The 21,356-nt window shown below is 38.1% G+C and overlaps 1 protein-coding gene across 3 annotated transcripts in view; it reads right to left on the bottom strand.

Annotated features, from left to right (window-relative positions):
• napepld (N-acyl phosphatidylethanolamine phospholipase D) overlaps positions 1–21,356 on the bottom strand; it is a 77,972-nt gene that overhangs the window by 14,614 nt on the left and 42,002 nt on the right. For all 3 annotated transcript variants that reach the window (XM_039761019.1, XM_039761017.1, XM_039761018.1), the window contains exon 2: positions 9,277–9,607. In XM_039761019.1, the coding sequence (XP_039616953.1) occupies positions 9,277–9,585 (309 nt within the window). In that variant the 5' untranslated portion in view covers positions 9,586–9,607. The remainder of the gene's footprint in view (positions 1–9,276; positions 9,608–21,356) is intronic.

The raw sequence follows: 21,356 nt of genomic DNA, 5'->3' as shown, positions 1-21,356 counted from the left end.
TTTGGGACTCCAGCGAACCACAGTGAGAGCCATTATCCACAAATGGCAAGAACATGGAACAGTGGTGAACCTTCCCAGGAGTGGCCGGCCGACCAAAATTACCCAAAGAGCGCAGAGACGACTCATCCGAGAGGTCACAAAAGACCCCAGAACAACGTCTAAAGAACTGCAGGCCTCACTTAAGGTCAGTGTTCACGACTCCACCATAAGAAAGAGACTGGGCAAAAACGGCCTGCATGGCAGATTTCCAAGACGCAAACCACTGTTAAGCAAAAGAACATTAGGGCTCATCTCAATTTTGCTAAGAAACATCTCAATGATTGCCAAGACTTTTGGGAAAATACCTTGTGGACTGATGAGACAAAAGTTGAACTTTTGGAAGGCAAATGTCCCGTTACATCTGGCGTAAAAGGAACACAGCATTTCAGAAAAAGAACATCATACCAACAGTAAAATATGGTGGTGGTAGTGTGATGGTCTGGGGTTGTTTTGCTGCTTCAGGACCTGGAAGGCTTGCTGTGATAGATGGAAGCATGAATTCTACTGTCTACCAAAAAATCCTGAAGGAGAATGTCCGGCCATCTGTTTGTCAACTCAAGCTGAAGCGATCTTGGCTGCTGCAACAGGTCAATGACCCAAAACACACCAGCAAATCCACCTCTGAATGGCTGAAGAAAAACAAAATGAAGACTTTGGAGTGGCCTAGTCAAAGTCCTGACCTGAATCCAATTGAGATGCTATGGCATGACCTTAAAAAGGCGGTTCATGCTAGAAAACCCTCAAATAAAGCTGAATTACAACAATTCTGCAAAGATGAGTGGGCCAAAATTCCTCCAGAGCGCTGTAAAAGACTCATTGCAAGTTATCGCAAACGCTTGATTGCAGTTATTGCTGCTAAGGGTGGCCCAACCAGTTATTAATTTCAGGGGGAAATTACTTTTTCAAACAGAGCCATGTAGGTTTGGATTTTTTTTTCTCCCTAAATAATAAAAACCATCATTTAAAAAACTGCATTTTGTGTTTACTTGTGTTATATTTGACTAATGGTTAAATGTGTTTGATGATCAGAAACATTTTGTGTGACAAACATGCAAAAGAAATCAGGAAGGTGGCAAATAGTTTTTCACACCACCCTTAACACAGACTAACACGACACCAGACCAAAACACACGTTTCATATTCCCTTCTGATTTTACAACACAGCACAATGTACTCAACAGCCACAAATTGCTCACAGTCCCTTCTTGCCTCGACTCTCTCAATTCTTCTGCTGACTCTACTCCTCTCCTCACAAGCTCCATCCTTTTCCTCCCGACTCCGGCTCTTGGAGTAGTTGGCTGCTGGCTCCTTTTATAAACACACCCGGAAATGTTTCAGGTGCTGGATGACCTATTCCCAGCAGCACCTCCAGGTGTGGCGGAAGAGCTGCTCTGTAGGGCTCAGCAGCAGCTACAGCACACTCTGGCAGCACCCACGGATCCCAACAGGGCTGCACCAAACTCCAACTCCCATGAAGCCCTGCGGGACTCCAAGGCACCAGTGCAGCCCAGGGGGCTGCCATATACAGTGGGGCAAACAAGTATTTAGTCAGCCACCAATTGTGCAAATTCTCCCACTTAAAAAAATGAGAGAGCCTGTAATTTTCATCATAGGTATACCTCAACTATGAGAGACAAAATGAGAAAAAAAAATCCAGAAAATCACATTGTCTGATTTTTGAAGAATTTATTTGCAAATTATGGTGGAAAATAAGTATTTGGTCAATAACAAAAGTTCATCTCAATACTTTGTAATATACCCTTTGTTGGCAATGACAGAGGTCAAACGCTTCCTGTAAGTCTTCACAACAATACTGTTGCTGGTATTTTCCTCCATTCCTCCATGCAGATCTCCTCTAGATCAATGATGTTTTGGGGCTGTCGCTGGGCAACACGGACTTTCAACTCCCTCCAAAGATTTTCTATGGGTTTGAGATCTGGAGACTGGCTAGGCCACTCCAGGACCTTGAAATGCTTCTTACGAAGCCATTCCTTCATTACCCGGGCGATGTGTTTGGGATCATTGTCATGCTGAAAGACCCAGGCACGTTTCATCTTCAATGCCCTTGCTGATGGAAGGAGGTTTTCACTCAAAATCTGACGATACATGGCCACATTCATTCTTTCCTTTATACGGATCAGTCGTCCTGGTCCCTTTGCAGAAAAACAGTCCCAAAGCATGATCTTTGGATGCAACTCAGCATTCTTTCTCCTCCAAACATGACGAGTAGAGTTTTTACCAAAAAGTTCTATTTTGGTTTCATCTGACCATATGACATTCTCCCAATCCTCTTCTGGATCATCCAAATGCTGTCTAGCAAACTTCAGACGGGCCTGCACATGTACTGGCTTAAGCAGGGGGACACGTCTGGCACTACAGGATTTGAGTCCCTGGCGGCGTAGTGTGTTACTGATGGTAGCCTTTGTTACTTTGGTCCCAGCTCTCTGCAGGTCATTCACTAGGTCCCCCCGTGTGGTTCTGGGATTTCTGCTCACCGTTCTTGTGATCATTTTGACCCCACGGGGTGAGATCTTGCGTGGAGCCTCAGATCGAGGGAGATTATCAGTGGTCTTGTATGTCTTCCATTTTCTAATAATTGCTTCCACAGTTGATTTCTTCACACCAAGCTGCTTACCTATTGCAGATTCAGTCTTCCCAGCCTGGTGCAGCTGTACAATTTTGTTTCTGGTGTCCTTTGACAGCTCTTTGGTCTTGGCCATAGTGGAGTTTAGATTGTGATTGTTTGAGGTTGTGGACAGGTGTCTTTTATATTGATAACGAGTTCAAACAGGTGCCATGAATACAGGTAACGAGTGGAGGACAGAGGAGCCTCTTACAGAAGAAGTTACAGGTCTGTGAGAGCCAGAAATCTTGCTTCTTTGTAGGTGACCAAATACTTATTTTCCACCATAATTTGCAAATACTTAAAAAAAAAAAATCAGACAATGTGAATTTCTGGATTTTTTTTTCTTCTCATTTTGACTCTCATAGTGAGGTATACCTATGATAAAAATTACAGGCCTCTCTCATCTTTTTAAGAGGGAGAACTTGCACAATTGGAGGCTGACTAAATACTTTTTTGCCCCACTGTATGTGTGTGTGTGTGTATGTATATATATATATATATATATATATATATATATATATATATATATATATATACATACACACATACACACACACACACACACATATACACAAACATGGATTTCTATAAATGCTACCTTGACATACAAGTGCCCTAACATACAAGTTTTTTGAGTTACAAGCCAAAATTCGAGATACAGGCCATCAAAGAGCTTGTCGCCGCACATTTCGAGGAACTGACGACAGAGGAGTTGATGGAACTACAAATAGGGCTTAAAGATAGGGTGAGAAGCTCTGTCACCCAGGAGGAGCTCAGAGTAGAGCCACTGCTCCTCCGCATCGAAAGGAGTCAGATGAGGTGGCTCGAGCATCGGATCAGGATGCCTCCTGGACACCTCCCTGAGTAGGTTTTCCAGGCACATCTAAGTAGGAGGAGGCCCCGGGGAAGACCCAGGACACGCTGGAGGGACTCTCTCTCAGGTGGCCTGGGATTGCCTCGGAATTCCCCCGAAGGAGCAAGTGGCCAGGGAGAGGTAAGTTTGGACATCTCTGCTCAAGCTGCTACCCCCACGACCCGATCTCGGATAAGCAGAACAGAATGCATGGATGAAGTGAAAGAAAAAATTAATACAATACGCTAATCGGCTCCTCCAACATCTGTTTATTTCTTTAGATTCTCTTTTATGTATTAGTTTTAATTTTGTTTGTATACAATATTTGTTCATTCTAAATACATTTTTCTTATGTTGAAAACATTTACCAAAAAATTGGGGTGGTTATTTGGGGGCTGGCACGAATTAATCTCATTTCAATGGGGAAAACGGATTTGAGACATGAGAATTTTGACTTACGAGATCAGTCACAAAATGAATTAAACTCTTGTCTCAAAGTACCACTGTGTGTGTGTGTGTGTGTGTACATATATATATATATATATATATATATATATATATATATATACACACACACACACACACAGTGGTACCTCGGTATACGTCTGCTTTGGAATAAGTCCAACTTGGTATACGTCCTGTTTGGACACAAAAAGTTTTGCTTGGTATACGACTCGCGTGCTAACCTTGTTTACCTCTCTCGTGACAAAGCCACAACTGTCCACGAGCGTTAGTGTGCCAGTTGCTAACATTCAGTGAACAACCCTCACTATAACTCTCTGTGAACTTTCACGTATGTGATATAGCGGGTCCACAGCTCCTGTCAAAGTCCAGCTTTAAAATAAATAATCACCACGCTCGCAGCTTGGTGAGGGGGCGTGGTGATTATGTGTCTGAAGGTTGTCAGGGCGATTAACAATGTGGGCGTTTCTCACCAAAATGCACTTGTGAGGGGCCGTCCTCATTCATGATTGTTCCTGGGGCTGCTTATCTTGATAAACAGAAGCGCGAGTTGGCTTGAAGGGGAGTAAAAAGAAAGAACGGACGAGAGAGAGAGAGCGAGCGAGCGAGCGAGCCAGAGCGCGCATGGATAAAGTGGCTGAAGCAGGCAGAGCGAAGGTCAGCTGCAAGTAGGGCGACTCCCCAGTTGGGAAGCAGGCACCGGGCTTCTTTTTAAAGAATGCTTCCTGCTTTTAACTTCGTTGTTTTTAAGAAGACTTTTTTCTATTGTTTTTAACTTCCACATTTCACTTCTGATTTTATGGATTATTTATTGGAACTTTGGAGACTGCACTTTAATTTGAACACCTTGTTTTGTTAATTGTTTTAATAAAAGCACTTTGCACTTTTTCGCCATCCCCTTGCTTTGTTGTTACCAATGAGGTTAGCAGCGAGGCACATTACCGACGGTGTAGGATTCAAGGGCTCCCCGGAAGCAAATGGGAGCATACAGCAAACCTGCATTGTCACAACGTGATTTTGTGTTTTTTTTCATGTAAATTTGAATTGATTGTTGAAAAGTATGAAGGTGGCATGCGTATCCGGGACATGGCTGTTGCATACCGTTTGCCGAGAACGACGGTATCTACGATTGTGAAAAACAAAGATGTTATTAAAAAGTAAAGTGAGGTAAAATTTTCATTTATTTCATCTAATTGCTTTTGTATTTATGTATTTTAGTATTAAGCAGTGTTTAAATTATTTTATACATCAATGTATAATATGCCAATAGCAATAGGATTTTTTTTTTCATGGGAACGGATTAATCATTTTCCCATTATTTCTTATGGAAAAAATTTGTTTGTTATACGTCCTGTTTGGTATAAGTCAAAGGGTCTGGAACGGATTAAGGACGTATACCGAGGTTCCACTGTATATCTATAATAATAAAAGGCAAAGCCCTCACTGACTGACTGACTGACTGACTGACTGACTGACTCATCACTAATTCTCCAACTTCCCATGTAGGTAGAAAGCTGAATTTTGGCAGGCTTATTCCTTACAGCTTACTTACAAAAGTTAAGCAGGTTTCATTTCGAAATTCTACACGTAACGGTCATAACAGTCGACAACGTCCGCCATGTTGAACTTTCTTATTTATGGCCCCATTTTCTCGAAATTTGATAGGCGGCTTCCCTGCACTAACCGAAACCAATGTATGTACTTATTTCAGTGGTATGATGCCACTGTCGGCCCATATTGAACTTTTCAACAGTCTTTGTTACTTATGGGCCCATCTTCAAGAAATTTGGTACAGGGGTTCCCAACGCTAACTGAATCCTACTTACGTACATATATACGTTCATAGCCTGCAGCTCAGTCACCGTGTGAGGCAGCATTGGGTCCCCCATCCCAACGCCTCCCACGTTGTTGGCTGCCTGCCTATATAAGGCCGTCCGTCGCTCCAGTCTCTACATTCCCTTCCTTGCTTCACCACAAGATTCACGTCTCCCTACAGCCTTTTTGTTATACTTACTTTACATTGCTCAGGTACCCATTTCCTTTATCATTCCAACCCATATTAACATGTCTATCGAGGTGATCACTATCGATCAAAGAACTATCACTTACCGAGTGGTTTCCATGCCCGGAAATACCACCGACCTTTTCCTTTCTTTTTGTTACATATTGCACGGCCATATCAGGCTCAGTCTTAATATCCGGAGAAACATTGTGTCTTATGTATTGAATGACTGGGACAGGTTCAAGGTGTGGACTGATGACGGTACAGGAGATTATTATACTACACAGGAGCACTATAAGAGTGAAATGCTTAAGCCCTTCACCTATGGTTCTGCATGTGAGTTGATGGCTGCTGCTGAATTGTTCGGTTGTCGCTTTCAAGTGTACCGAAATGGCCAAATATTTTACACCTTTCGACAACCGCCAATGCCTCTTAAACATCTTAGATTCACAGGTGACGATTTCAGTAGTGGACACTTTGATGTTTATGAATGTTTAAACTCTCAAAAGATGGATGTGATTTTATCGCTGAAACCGGTTGTGTGCTTACAACGCTTGACAGATGCCGAAATTCACTTCAACACAAGTCCTGTAAATACTGTCGTAATTGAAACAAACCATGAAACTCAAACCAATTATGACAGCAGCAATCCAAGCTCTGAGATTTGAGACAAGATTACTGTTCACATGGCCAACTGTAAGTTGCATGCTCAAGAGTAAGCTCAGCGCACAGCTTGGTCATATTACATCCGGAGGGCTGAACTGACAACATGGTATACAAAGAGATCCTTAACAAATAAATATTGGCATATTTTCCCTTAGTTTAAAAAGGTTAAATTTTCTGCTTAATAAAAATTTTAATGCAGTACTTCGATGCTACGAAGCGCGGGTATTTTGCTAGTGTATATATATATATATACACATATACACACACATACATACATATATATATATATATACATATATATATATATACATACATATATATATATATATACACATATATATATATATATATATATACACACACACACACATATATATATATATATATATATATATATATATATATATATATATATATATACACACACACACACACACACACACACACACACATATATATATATATATATATATACACACATATACACACACACACACACACACATACATACATACATACATACATACATACATACATATATATACACACACACACACACACACACATACATACATATATATACACACACACACACACACACACACACACACATACATACATACATACATACATATATATATATATATATACACACATACACACACACACACCCATCCATCTTCCAACCTGTTGAATCCAAACACAGGGTCATGGGGTCTGCCGGGTCAACACAGGGTGCCAACCCACTGCAGAACACACACACACACAGAAGGGACAATTTAGAATGGCCAGTCCGCCTAACCTGCATGTCTTTGGACTGTGGGAGGAAACCCACACAGACACGGGGAGAACATGCAAACTCCACGCAGAGAGGATCTGGGAAGCGAACCCGGGTCTCCTAACTGCAAGGCAGCAGCGCTACCACTGCGCCACCGTGCTGCCCCACACACATACACATACATATATTACATATACAGTATCTCACAAAAGTGAGTACACTCCTCACATTTTTGTAAATATTTTATTATATCTTTTCATGGGACAACACTGAAGATAGAGTAGCTTGTATAACAGTGTAAATTTGCTGTCCCCTCTAAATAACTGAACACACAGCCATTAATGTCTAAACCAATGGCAACAAAAGAGAGTACACCCCTAAGTGAACAATACTCTGAACTACACCCTGTTAAATAAGCGAATCGGCCACCGTGGCGCAACGTCTGAGGCTTCGCTACAGGCTCTCATGTCTGAGGTTCGATCCCCGCAAGAGGAGGCAAAGGTATGCACACCTGTGGAGCCCCAAATAGGGCAAAATGCATATCGTGTACACTTTGTATTAATTGGCAGGTAGTGATACTGTGAAAAGTTAAGTGAGCAGAAGATGAACCAATTATCAAAATAAATTACAGATCTCATCATCAAAAGTAACTCAACAGTTATTAATGACATATTTCTTTAGCACTTCATGCAAGATTACATTTTTATTTCCATCATTCACAGATACAAAAAATACCAAAAAGTTTTTGTAAATACTTTTTGTAGCCAGCTAAGAGTCTTTCAGTTCTTACTTGTGGTATTTTTGCTGGTATTTATTTGAATCAATTCTTCCCTGTACAAATGATGTTTCCTGTTCCACTGGCTGCAACACAAGCACAAAACATGATCAGTCCACCCCCATGCTTAACAATTGGAGAGGTATGCTTTTCCTGGAATTCAGATCCCATTTATCTCCAAATGTTTCTTTGCAATTTGTGGCCAAACAGTTGTATTTTGACCTCATCAGTCCACAGGACTCGTTTCCAAAATGCATCAGGCTTGCTTAGATGCTCACTTGAAAACTTCAGGTGCTGAGTTTTGTGGCTAGGATGTGGTAAAGGTTTTCTTCTGCTGACTCTACCATGAAAGTCATATTTGTTCAGGTGTCACTGCACGGTAGAGCAGTGCATCACCCCTGCAGAGTCTGTTAAATCTTCCTGAAGGAATTTTTGCAGCTAAAAGAAGGTTTGTATTTGTCCTTTTTAGCAACTGAATGAGAAGTTTTTTTCAGAAAGTTTGCTTGGTCTTCCAGACCTCAGCTTGACCTCCACCATTCCTGTTAACTGCCATTTCTTAAACTGAGGAAACAGCTACCTGAAAATAAATTTGCCAAATCTAGCCTTCCCCTGCTTTGTTAGCATCAACAATTTTATTTTTCAGTGTGTTGGCAACTGCTTAGAGGAGCCCATGGCCGCCGATTGCTGTGACAAGGTTTGAGGAGTCAGAGAATTTATACAGCTTTGCATTTTGCATCATCTGTGGTTTCCCAATGATGACTGAACAAGCTGTAGCTCTAACAAACTAATTAAGGTCTGCGATCTTGGTAAAAGTTATCTGAGTTGCCAAAATTGTGCTCCATTCCTTTTTTCACTGTACAATTGAACAAAACGAAAACAATACACTCAATTTTTTTTTATAAAATGCTAAAAAGTAATGTGTCATCTTTAACTTTATGCCTTTTGGAGATCGGTTCATCCTCTGCTCACTTAACTACAGTAACAGATATTTTAAGGAAAGGTGCCCAAACTTTTGCATGCCTCTGTATGTACATTCATATACACACACATTTGAAATTTAGACCATAAAACATACCTCTTTGGAGTTGGGAATGTTACTGCTGTTTTTTTCAGTTATTTGCCACTTTAGGACATTGTATAATGTGGGAGGTCTCCATGTAGGCCAGGGGTTGATAAAGCGCCCATGTTTATCTCTTTGAGACTTGGTAACATCTTCTTCCAACCTATAATCAAGGCGAAAGCTCTTCCTGGATGAGCGTGAAGAGCTACTTCTCCTCGTCTCTTCTGTGGAACTGACTCGTTTCTTTACTACTTCATTGTTTGTAGGCTGTGATGCACTGCTACCATCAACTAGTGGCTGAATTTCCATTCCTGTCTCTTCCATATCCTTTGGCTGACAATTTGAACTGAAACAATAAGAAAAAACAATTTCATCAAGGTGCATTTCTGTATTAGATGTCTAAAGGCACAAATGCTCATCTAGCCTATGTAACCAGTTATACAGATCACAAATGGTAAATCCCCAACACTATAAACTACTTTAGAAATTTTACTATCTGAACCTGAATCTGAAATTAACAGGTTTTTACAGCCTTAGTCCTAAAATGATACCCCCCACCCAAAAATTATTTTTTAATATGTACTATACTTCCCCTGTTTGTTTTGTAGTGATGACTGGAAATGTTTTTTTAATGTCATGCTTTCATGAAGAATGAAGATAAAACTTTATGATACAATAAAAGCCAATGGTGACCAATGCTAACATGTCAAATGATATGAAAAATGTTCATGTGGATGGAAAACAAAAAATACCATATCACAAAAAATCAGTGCAGATAGAAAAAGCATTCACATAAAACTGCGCTTTTGAATTGAATAAAGTACTTTTACTAAATTACTACTTTTATTAAATTACTAAAGTACTTTAGTAATTTTAATCCTGTAACTGAGCAGGAAGTCTTAACTTTAATTTCTAAAATGAAGCCCACTACTTGTTCCCTAGATCCAGTGCCATCAAAACTAGTAAAAAGTGCAATGTGCCTATTCTAACCATTATCAGTAGTTCATTATTGCATGGCACAGTACCTGATGCACTAAAAGTGTCAGTCATTAAACCATTACTTAAAAAGTCAGACCTAGACCCACACATACTAAATAATTATAGGCCTATTTCAAATTACCCTTTCTGTCTAAAATACTAGAAAAAGTAGTCGCCAATCAGCTTCAGTCACACCTTACACATTACAATTTATTTGAGAAATTCCAGTCTGGTTTCTGCACTGGTCATAGTACAGAAAAGGCACTAACGCGGGTTGTAAATGACATTCTGATATCCTCTGATGAAGGAAACTCCACTGTAATTATGTTGTTAGACTTAAGTGCAGCATTTGACACCATTGACCATTCTATTTTACTGCACAGGCTAGAAAATGATGTTGGGCTTACAGGCACTGTGCTCGCTTGGTTTAGTTCTTATTTATCAAATCGATTCCAATATGTACAGAAATGTGCTGACAGTACTCCATCATTATACACAGAAGTGAGATATGGTGTCCTGCAGGGCTCAGTACTGGGACCTTTACTAATATTAATTTACATGCTTCCACTGGGATCTATCATTAGGAAACATAATGTTAATTTTCACTTGTATGCAGATGACACCCAGTTATACCTTTTATTGGATCAAATGAAGTTTCTCCGATGTTGTCTTTAATTAGTTGTGTTAGTGAATTAAAGGAGTGGATGGATGAGAACTACTTGTCTTTAAACACAGATAAAACAGAGATGTTAATTGTTGGAGGGAATGACGCTGATCACAACAATATTTGTCATCATTTAACTCAGTTGGAATCCCATTAATTTTACTGAATCAGCCCGCAATCTAGAGTTATCTTTGACTCTAGCATGTCATTTAAAGCGCATATTACAAAGTTGTCCAAATCATGTTAATCTTAAAAATGTTAGGAAATTAAGGCACTTTCTAAATAAACAGGGTTCTGAGAAATTAATTCATGCATTTATCTCTAGTAGGATTGACTACTGCAATGCGGTGTTCACTGGCTGTTCAAACTGTTCTTTATACAGCCTCCAGTTAATCCAAAATGCTGCTGCAAGAATTATTACAAGAACAAGAAAATATGAACACATAACTCCAGTTCTTAAATCCTTACACTGGCTCCCGTTAAGTTTAGGGCAGATTTCAAAATCTTCCTTTTAACATATAAAACATTAAATGGGCAAGGTCCAGCTTACTTGTCTGAACTTATCATGACTTACAAACCAGAGCGCACATTAAGATCTCAAGATGCCGGTCTGCTTATGATTCCAAGAATTAATAAAATAACAGTGGGAGGTCGAGCTTTTAGTTACAGGGCCCCTAAACTGTGGAATGCCTGCTACTATATGAGGTGCCTCTTCGGTCTCAGCTTTTAAATCCCGCTGAAGACTCACTACTTCAGTTTAGCATATCCTGACTAGAGCTGCTGATTAACTGTACAGACTGCATCTCTGTTGTTAGTCATTAGCACTAAAACATAAGTAACATGATAGTTATAATTGGATACTAACCCACACCTATCCTGTTTCTCTTCTCGGTACCCAAATGTGGCACTTGGTGCCACACCCACCTGCACAAGTTGTTTTGCCTGCCTAAGGTAAAGTCATCCCTGATGGAGGATCGCAGGAATCGTGGGAAAGAGGGGTCCTTTCATCGGATTAGCGCTATTTTAGCTGTGGAATGGCCAAATTGGGGAGGCAGCTTGATGAATGAGGTCTCCAGGACTCTAAACAAATCCAAATCATATATGTGATATCATCTACTGTTAAATTCTACTCTGTACTTCTAAAATTTTAATTTTTATACTGTATTGAGGATTTGTTCTGTTCTGTGTATTGTATTGACCCCCTTCTTTTTCACACCCACTGCACGTCCAACCTACCTAGAAAGGGGTCTCTCTTTGAACTGCCTTTCCCAAGGTTTCTTCCATTTTTTCCCTACAAGGGTTTTATTTTTATTTATTTATTTTTTAAAGGAGTTTTTTTCTTGTCTTCTTAGAGAGTCAAGGCTGAGGGGCTGTCAAGAGGTAGGGCCTGTTAAAGCCCATTGCGGCACTTCTTGTGTGATTTTGGGGTATACAAAAAATAAATTATATTGTATTGTACTTTTGACTAACAGAAGAGGAGGAGAGGCATATTGTAAGTAGAGTAGTATTATGCTCCTTGTTTATGATGAGTACATTTTTCCAAAAGTACTGACTGACTGACTGGCATATCTAATAATTGTTAACAAAAACTGCATGTGTTTTGCATGTATTGAGCATGTGGATTATGAGGCACAAGTAACATTAGATTTTTTTCCTCCACGTCATCACACGGTTATTCTATATCAAACTGTTTTTTGTTTTGTTTTCCAGGAACAATTGAGATTAATTTATTTTCTCAGTTACCACTTGTAACATCTAAAAATATTTTTGGTGGTGTATTCCTTTACAATATTACTATTAATATTATCCTGCACAGCATTCAGGAATATATGAACTGAATCTTTTATAAACTGTACATTATTGTTTTATTATATTTGAAGTGAAGCTTTATTTAAACTTTTGGACTTTAAGACACACCAGTGGCCATTTTTGGTTAAGTTGAATGCACTTTTTGTTTAAAGACTATGTGCACTTTAGTTTGTATTGGTTAATGTATTTTTTTTTTATTGTGATGGTCACACTAATATAAAACATCTGATTATTTTCAAATTCATATGTTTCACTGGTTGTTATTTTAATTTATTATTCATTTTAATCGTGTTAATGCAGAGACATCAGGGTGACATTCACAGGTGGACAGATGTGAGCAGATGAGGTAAGACATGCACTGGAGCCCAGAACAAGATGTGCAACCACAGGTCACAGGCATAAAAATAGTCAGGCATGAAATAATCGTGACTAATCGAAAAAAAAAATTTGAACGATTAGTCGACTACCAAAATAATCATTAGTTGCAGCCCTATTAGATATATAATCTTCCATTTTGGCAGTCGGTTGGAACAAAAAATAAAAATAAATGACCACTGCAGTGCGCTTGACTTTCTGATTCTTTACATTTTTAATTTCTTTTCAGGCCTGCAGGTGGCAAAATTCTGTCTATAAACTGTATGTGCCTGAAATGGAATCAGAGATCAAAGTGCCTAGTAGAAAATAAACCCCAGTATGGGAGAATTTTGAATGCAATACTGCAGGCATTCATTATAAACATATTGTCTTGGAGCAGGATATGTTGTGTGCTGTAGACATTTAGAGTAAAACACCCTCAAACCTCTAAATTCACCTAAATTACACTACAATTGGCCCATTCAGGGCAATAAAAGGAAAAGATAAAAAAATGTCAACAGTCAGCACAAATGATAAAGAAAATATTTTTTAAATTATAAAATTGTAGAATGTTGTTCATATTCAGTATCTGGTTTTGATTATGCTTGTTTTTAACAAGACAAAAACAAAACCAGATACTAAACCATGTAGTGTAGTAAGCTTCCGCAAATATTAAACTTATATCCACATCCGTTAACTGTACAGTTCTGATTGTGACACAAAACTAAACTCCATAGTACCTCTTTAACCAAATAACAGATATAAAAATAAAATATAAATGTCTTTGTGAAATAAAAACTAAATTAAAACTCAACTAAATATTGAAATAAAACTTAATATAAAAAGATAAAACTATAATAGCCTTGCTACAGATCTTAACCTAAACGAACCACATTTGGGATGAGGTGTAATGGGAGGTTCACTGTAGTAATGTGTGACCAGAAAAAAGTACAGTAATTGCATTATACTACTGATTTAACATTGGCTAAAGTCCCTACAGAAAGTTTCCGGCTACTTGCTGAATTCAGGCCTGAATTCATGGTAGGATCTGGTTGTTAAATATAGACAGAAAATAAGAAGTCATACAACGATATTTAATTATATTTACAAACAAACATATACATAACTGTTACATGCATGCAAGCTCAACATAATTGACACTCTGGAAGAGATGCCTTCCTATGAGAAGTTGCTTCAGAAATGTAATTTTATTCCTGTCTTTTAATATACAAAGATTACAGAAGATTGCATTTTCCCACATTATCATCTTTAAAAAAACATAAAAATATTCATATCCCACCAGCTCATACACAAGATTTCAAAGAAATAACACATGCTCAGTTATGGGCTAATTAGGTAAATTTAGCCAGAAAAAAAGGGAGAAAAGCAAAGACTAAGAAAATGATTTTTAGATTTTAAAAGATTAACAAAGGCCCTAGCAAATTATCAAATATGATGCTTTATTGAAATAATAGCTTCAGGGTTATTACCACTAATGTTTTTTGAAAAATATTTCAAAATGTTTTGAGGAATAAGATGCTACTGAAAACACTGTGACTAGCTTTTATATCTGTTTTTCCTCAAATACATCAAGTCCCTAAAGTATCAATTTTACAGACATGTCTTGACAAAAGCAATTGCTGCTCATCCCAGAAATGTACAGTCTTCATTCATTTCACAGGCTCAGACAAGTGTTTATCAAGGGCAGACACTTCTTCTTTTATCCTTTTTTGTCTGGTTAATAAGCTGTATACTTCCAACGATGTCTGAGCTCATAGAACTACAATTATCCATAGATACAGAAAAGATTTTGAAGTGATTTGAAATTTTGACACATTCTTTCATTTATAACTTGGCTAGAACTGTAATATTTATAATCCCTATAGTCTCAAATCATATAATCAACAAGAAGCTTTGCTCTAGGTCGCATGTGATTTAAGACAAGGTTTACTCTTTTTCTTTTAACTTTTCCGTTCTGTAGGTATTGCACCAAACAAATTTTTTCTTAATATCCCTGTTGTGTTTTAGTCAGGCAGATCAATTTGAATACCTGACCTTGACTAATAATGGATAATTTTCAAAAGATTTCCTTGATCAAGTTAAATTGAACAAAAACTGACTCTTTGATATGGATTACCCTGTTCATTGCTCTACATGAGAAATTTTCCATTACTCTTATATAAATATACTGTACATATTCAAATGTGAAAATTACACAATTTAAGTAAATTTCATTCACTTCAAAAGCCCATTATAAGCAAACTTTTTTCAATTACCCTAATATATTAATGCAACTGGTACAAAGAATTATTGGAAACTGAAATTATTATTTTCCCAAAATTCCTGTATTTCTGACAATGTGTTCTAGTTAACTTTCTCTATGGATACACAGATGCTTCGTCATCTGTACAATTCTCCCATGTACATTTGCAAAATAGATAGGTGCTCTAAAAGTGCATGGTATGATCAAAAATACATAACCAGTACAGTTATTTTAAATTTGTATAACAAAAATATGCATTAATGATAATTTGTACACAGGCATGCCTCTTATTAACTAAGAAGCTTGTTAACATCTTGCTGCTCTAATGGATTCAATAGCAGGTATTCATCTCTCCAGCTAAACCAAAAAAAGACCAGCTTCCCTCTCTCTATTTCACTCACTCAAGCCACCACCAATCAAACACTAAAGAATACATGGCTTCCCTCTCACCACCTCCCATCTTCTCTTCCTGTATTAAACCACCAACTTTAATACATACATACATACATACATACATACATACATACATACATACATACATACATACATACATACATACATACATACATACATACATACATACATACATACATACATACATACATACATACATACATACATACATACATACATACACTCTTATTCCAATGAAAACTTGCAGGGGGGTCTGAGCAAGTTCTTATTCACCAATCAGGTTGAACCACACATCGCACTGCTTTATATTCTTACAGCTGTAGGCTCGCATTTTACACACAAATCACTTACAACTCCATACACAAAGACATTATTTTCAAAATACTAATACACCAACACAAAATTACATTTGCTCCATTTTCTAATCTGACAACTGACTTTTAAATGCATTCTTAAATATACCACTAATCTTTAGCATATTGGCAAACATTTTTTTTAATCCATAACACAAGAGCAATTTCATCTGATATACCACATCAACGAGTATTTCACCTACTACTAGGTGCTTCCGTGTCAGTCAAAAAAATGAATCCATTTAATATTAACTTAGTTAGCCCGAAGGTCTTCACACAGGGTAGCCATGCTGAAAATACCTTTGGCAGAAATCAACCAGGAGGCTTCTTACCACAGTGCCAAACTCTTGCAGGTCCACCTCTGTCTCTGTTTTTAAGAGTTATCACACTTGACCACCTGCATTGGGTAGTAAATTTACAGCATATGGCATTTTTTTACCCTGGAGCACACTAGGCTATATTCATTTATTGGCCTGTAGTTTCCCACCAAAAAACACCACTTCTAGACCTGGCTCCACAAGGATAAATATAAACTTACACAATTGACTCTAGGACAACAATGCATTGCCTAACAAGTCACATTTGTGGCCAATAAAGAGATTAATTTGTTACAGTGTAATACAATAGTGACAAACTTCTTAGAAAGGGCATTTTCATAATTTTCCAATATTTCATTTTGAATTCACTATTACTCCACTGGAAATTCTTCCTAAAACAGCAATGAACATGATCAAGAAGACACAAACATTAATTTGACTCCATAAACCTTTACCTATTTTCAGGCGTAACATAAATATTACAGCCAGGGTGTTGAAGGGGTCCGGTTTGGTGGACTCAGGACTGGGTCACTACTTTTTGCAGATGATGTTGTCCTGTTTGCTTCATCAGGCCGTGATCTTCAGCTCTCTCTGGAGCGGTTCGCAGCTGAGTGTGAAGCGGCTGGGATGAGAATCAGCACCTCCATATCCGAGATCATGGTCCTCAGCCGGAAAAGGGTGGAGTGCCCTCTCAGGGTTGGGGGAGAGATCCTGCCCCAAGTGGAGGAGTTCAAGTATCTCGGGGTCTTGTTCACGAGTGAGGGAAGAATGGAGCGTGAGATCGACAGTCGGATCGGTGCGGCATTCTGCATGATGCGGGCTCTGCATCGGTCTGTCGTGGTGAAAAAAGAGCTGAGACGTAAGGCAAAGCTCTCAATTTACCAGTCGATCTACGCTCCTACCCTCACCTATGGTCATGAACTATGGGTAGTGACTGAAAGAACGAGATCGCAAATACAAGCGGCTGAAATGAGTTTCCTCCGCAGGGTGTCTGGGCTTTCCCTTAAGGATAGGGTGAGAAGCTCAGTCATCTGGGAAGGACTCAGAGTAGAGCCGCTGCTCCTCCGCATCAAGAGGAGTCAGATGAGGTGGCTCAGGCATCTGATCAGGATGCCTCCTGGACGCCTCCCTGGTGAGGTGTTCCGGGCACGTCCAAGCGGGAGGAGGCCCAGGGGAAGACCCAGGACACGCTGGAGGGACTATGTCTCCCAGCTGGCCTGGGAATGCCTTGGGATTCTCCCGGAAGAGCTGGAAGAAGTGGCCGGGAGAGGGAAGGCTGGGCCTCTCTGCTTAAGCTGCTGCCCCCGCGACCCGACCCCGGATAAGCGGAAGAGGATGGATGGACATAAATGTAAAAAAAAAAAGTCAATTTTTTCAATTTTAATTACATCTCATTATTTTAGGCAATGTGCAACAAAGCAGGTAATTAGGATGTACATTTTTCTGATGTGCTCTTGTCGCAAGTGCATTTTACCTAGAATTAAATTCTGTGTTTCTTAATGGAGCTAAAATGTGTAAGGGAAATCAGCTGTTGCTTGCTTATTGCAATAATTTAATATTGTTTTTTATATCAGTATACTGCTGCCGGATTATGTGAATTTCCCCTTGGGATTAATAAAGTATCTATCTATCTATCTATCTATCTATGTTTAAAAAGTTTCAGTACACAGTAAGACAGTCAGAACAAGTTCAGGAGTAGAATGACACTTCATGTACCGTAAAATAAAAAGCCCCATGAAACTTGTGCATCTATAGATTCAGTAAGGGAGCAGGGAGGCAGGACAAAAACATCTCAAAATGCTTTGTAAAAGGCTGTGTTGTCAAGGAGTGGAAGACTAATCTTACTAAATATAATTCAAGCTTAGGATAAATTAAACACTATTACTAAAAATGCGTTAGTTTTTCCCTTCAAATATATTTTTATGCATTCTAACTATATTAGACTTGTTAAATTTAACCTGAAAAACTTAGACCTCTCTGATCCACTTTCTTCTTCCCCTGTTATCTAAGCCAACAGACCCTGTTGGTATTATACATACTGTATTTGATGTCTTTGTTGTCTTGTCTGTGTTGCAAGGAATATTTAAGATTTTTGCTGTCTTATGATGTCTTAAGAGTTCCTACAACTTTACAAGTATCAGAGGTCCTCCCACAGTTTCTTCAGCACGTGATCCTCTGTCTATATGGGATACTGACTGTCTGTAAGGTATTTAAATTGCAATATGGGAGTAATTCATTTAATAAGTATGCTAAACAAAAAAGTACCATTGGTGGTTATGCTCAAGAATGGTGCTGGCGTTTTCAGATTTGCTCTTCTTGCATGTCGTCCATCAACTGCAGTATTCAAGAAGCAAGAAGCGGGCTGCTCATACCATAAAACCGTAAAAGGTGCTGTGTAAGGAAATGCGTTTTGAGTTTTTTGGGCATTCTCATCAAGAACAACATAACTTGGTCTAATTGTACAACAGGCAGTGTCTCTTCCCCCTCTAACAAAGCATTAGCAAAAAAGCACCTTTAAATTAAAAACTGATGTTTCCATCCTGATTAAAAAAAACACCTATTAACTCAAAAATGTAGTGATGACTATTTTACTGTGATTATGCATATGTTTAATGTTATAGATTATTATTTTTATTTATTTTCACCGAGTAGGCATTTCACTGTTCTGTTATGAATCCAATGTCAAACTAAACCAACATTCATGCTAATGTCACTTCAGTTTTCTGAACATATCTTTCATTAAGAATTGACAAAACTATCAAAAATAGATCCTCCAATGTGTAATGAAAGGTATTTTTATTAAAAAAAAAACAAAACACTATCTACAACATATTTTGTTTCATTCAATAATAGTACAAAATTGTGAAGATCAATATATTTGCAAAATTTCTTATTCACTGTAGTTCACAAAAAAGTACTCTTAGCCCAACCTAGATGGTACAAAGTTAGCTAATATTCATTAACTGTCAAAATGGTAAATGTGAGCCTTTTCAGAGGAAAAATGTTCAAATGGAAATTACATCAAAATATCATTGAACAAAAAGTCAAAACTACCCTATTTATATTTGAATTGCAAAATATAACAGTAGTTAGTGCTGCTACTTAATGAAACTAGACTGTTAGGTATTCAAGTAACATGATGGTATAGCTGTTACTACCTAATGATGTCTTATGGCTTCAGGATCCTTGACTCGAACCCCATGCTATGTTACCATCTATGAGAAGTTTCCATACTCTGTTTTCGGGGTTTCCTCCAGGCATAACAATTTTCCTCAAACATTATAGGGTAACCAGTCATGGCGCACACACTTGACTTCAGCATTCCTAGTTTTCATACTCTCTAGTACCAGTAACCGCGTACTGCACGATAACGTGCAGTGAATACACTTTATTTGAGCATTCATACTCTTTCTCTGTACATTTAGCATTTGTTTGCTCAGAGGTTGATGCACTTGCTGCTTCCTGAACAGCTCCTCTTTTCTCCACTCTAGCACCCCGCTTCTTCTCTTCTCTTCTATTACAACTGATTAAGTCAGTGTTTATGTTGCAATTACTAAGTTTGTTTTCTTAAATTTTCCACTGCCGAGAGTTGATTCTACAATAAACTAAAATAAAAAGAGGAATAACGTTGGAGGTCAATCATCACCCCGAATGCGGATAGTAGATGTCACATAATATGTGTGTACCAAATTTCAGGTCAATTGGCCAAACGGTTTGTGAGCTACAGGTGATTTAAAATCCTGGACAGACAAACAGACAGCCACATCAGCGTATATTATATAAGATAGACTTATCCTAAACTGGCAAAATGTATGCAAGGGCATATCTGTGAGTCAGTCCTATGAAAAACTGCAAAGGGCTTGTTTCTGCCTTTGCTTGATGCTACTAGAATAGGCTTTAGACTCTTACTTATATTAACAAATCGTGTTATTGTAGATTTGTATTGTATAGATCAATGCTCATAAATCCAAATTAATAAATTCTTCAAAACACCTTTCACCTTCTGCAACATGAAAGTGTCGCACAATTAAAAATAAAACGATTGAGGCAATTCAGATTAATGAATTATGTAAAAATACTACTATTCTTTCATTATTGTTTGTGTAAGTTTAAAACAGAAATTTTTATGATTAAAGTAAAATGAGAAATAAGGAATTTAGATTAAAAAATAGTGCACTTTCATAAGCTTATCCTATAATAAAAATCTTTTTGGATATCAATAGTATTTGACCACTATCAAGTTAAACTATAAACAAAAATCTTTCCATTTTGCATACACCTAACCCAATTGTGTGTCACAAGGGGCCATATTACAGTACACCCCCAAAATTCGCGGGGGTTATGTTCCTAGAGCACCTACGAATTGTGAAAAAACGCAAATTTTGGATATGGTTAAAAAAAAAATATGCCTATTTTCATAGTTTAAATCCTAAATATGCCCCCCTAAAACAATTAAAATTTCTAACTCAGCTTAATACATTACCTAAAAATAAAGAATGTAAAGGTAAACCTGTATACTGTAATGCTATGTCTCCCGCAGTGCTACAATGTAAAATACTGATGTTATTGCTATATGTACTGTAATTCATGCAAGCGTGTTTTCATTGCCAGAAGCCTTAGATGGTGCAGCTTGTTTCAGCGGCGTCTTGGGGCTTTAACACTTAAACTGCCACATACTTGGAGTTAATGCATTCCTGGACGGCAAATACTTTTTTGCTGCACTTTAAGTCACAATTAACAAAGAAAAAGTGAAATTTTAATGGAACACTTTTTTTCATGCAAAGAGCATCACAATTACTGCAACACTAATCACTTTACACACTGCTAATGAACTGTAAAAACTATTTTTAAAACTACTGGAACAATATGCACAAAGTGCAACGCTTGGGTCACAGAATTGCACAGAAACACAGGAGATTGTAGAGACAGGAACTTTATTCAAA

This window comes from Polypterus senegalus, chromosome 8, assembly GCF_016835505.1.
Source record: "Polypterus senegalus isolate Bchr_013 chromosome 8, ASM1683550v1, whole genome shotgun sequence".
Lineage (NCBI taxonomy): Eukaryota > Metazoa > Chordata > Cladistia > Polypteriformes > Polypteridae > Polypterus > Polypterus senegalus.
This window is presented reverse-complemented; position numbering and strand designations above follow the sequence as displayed.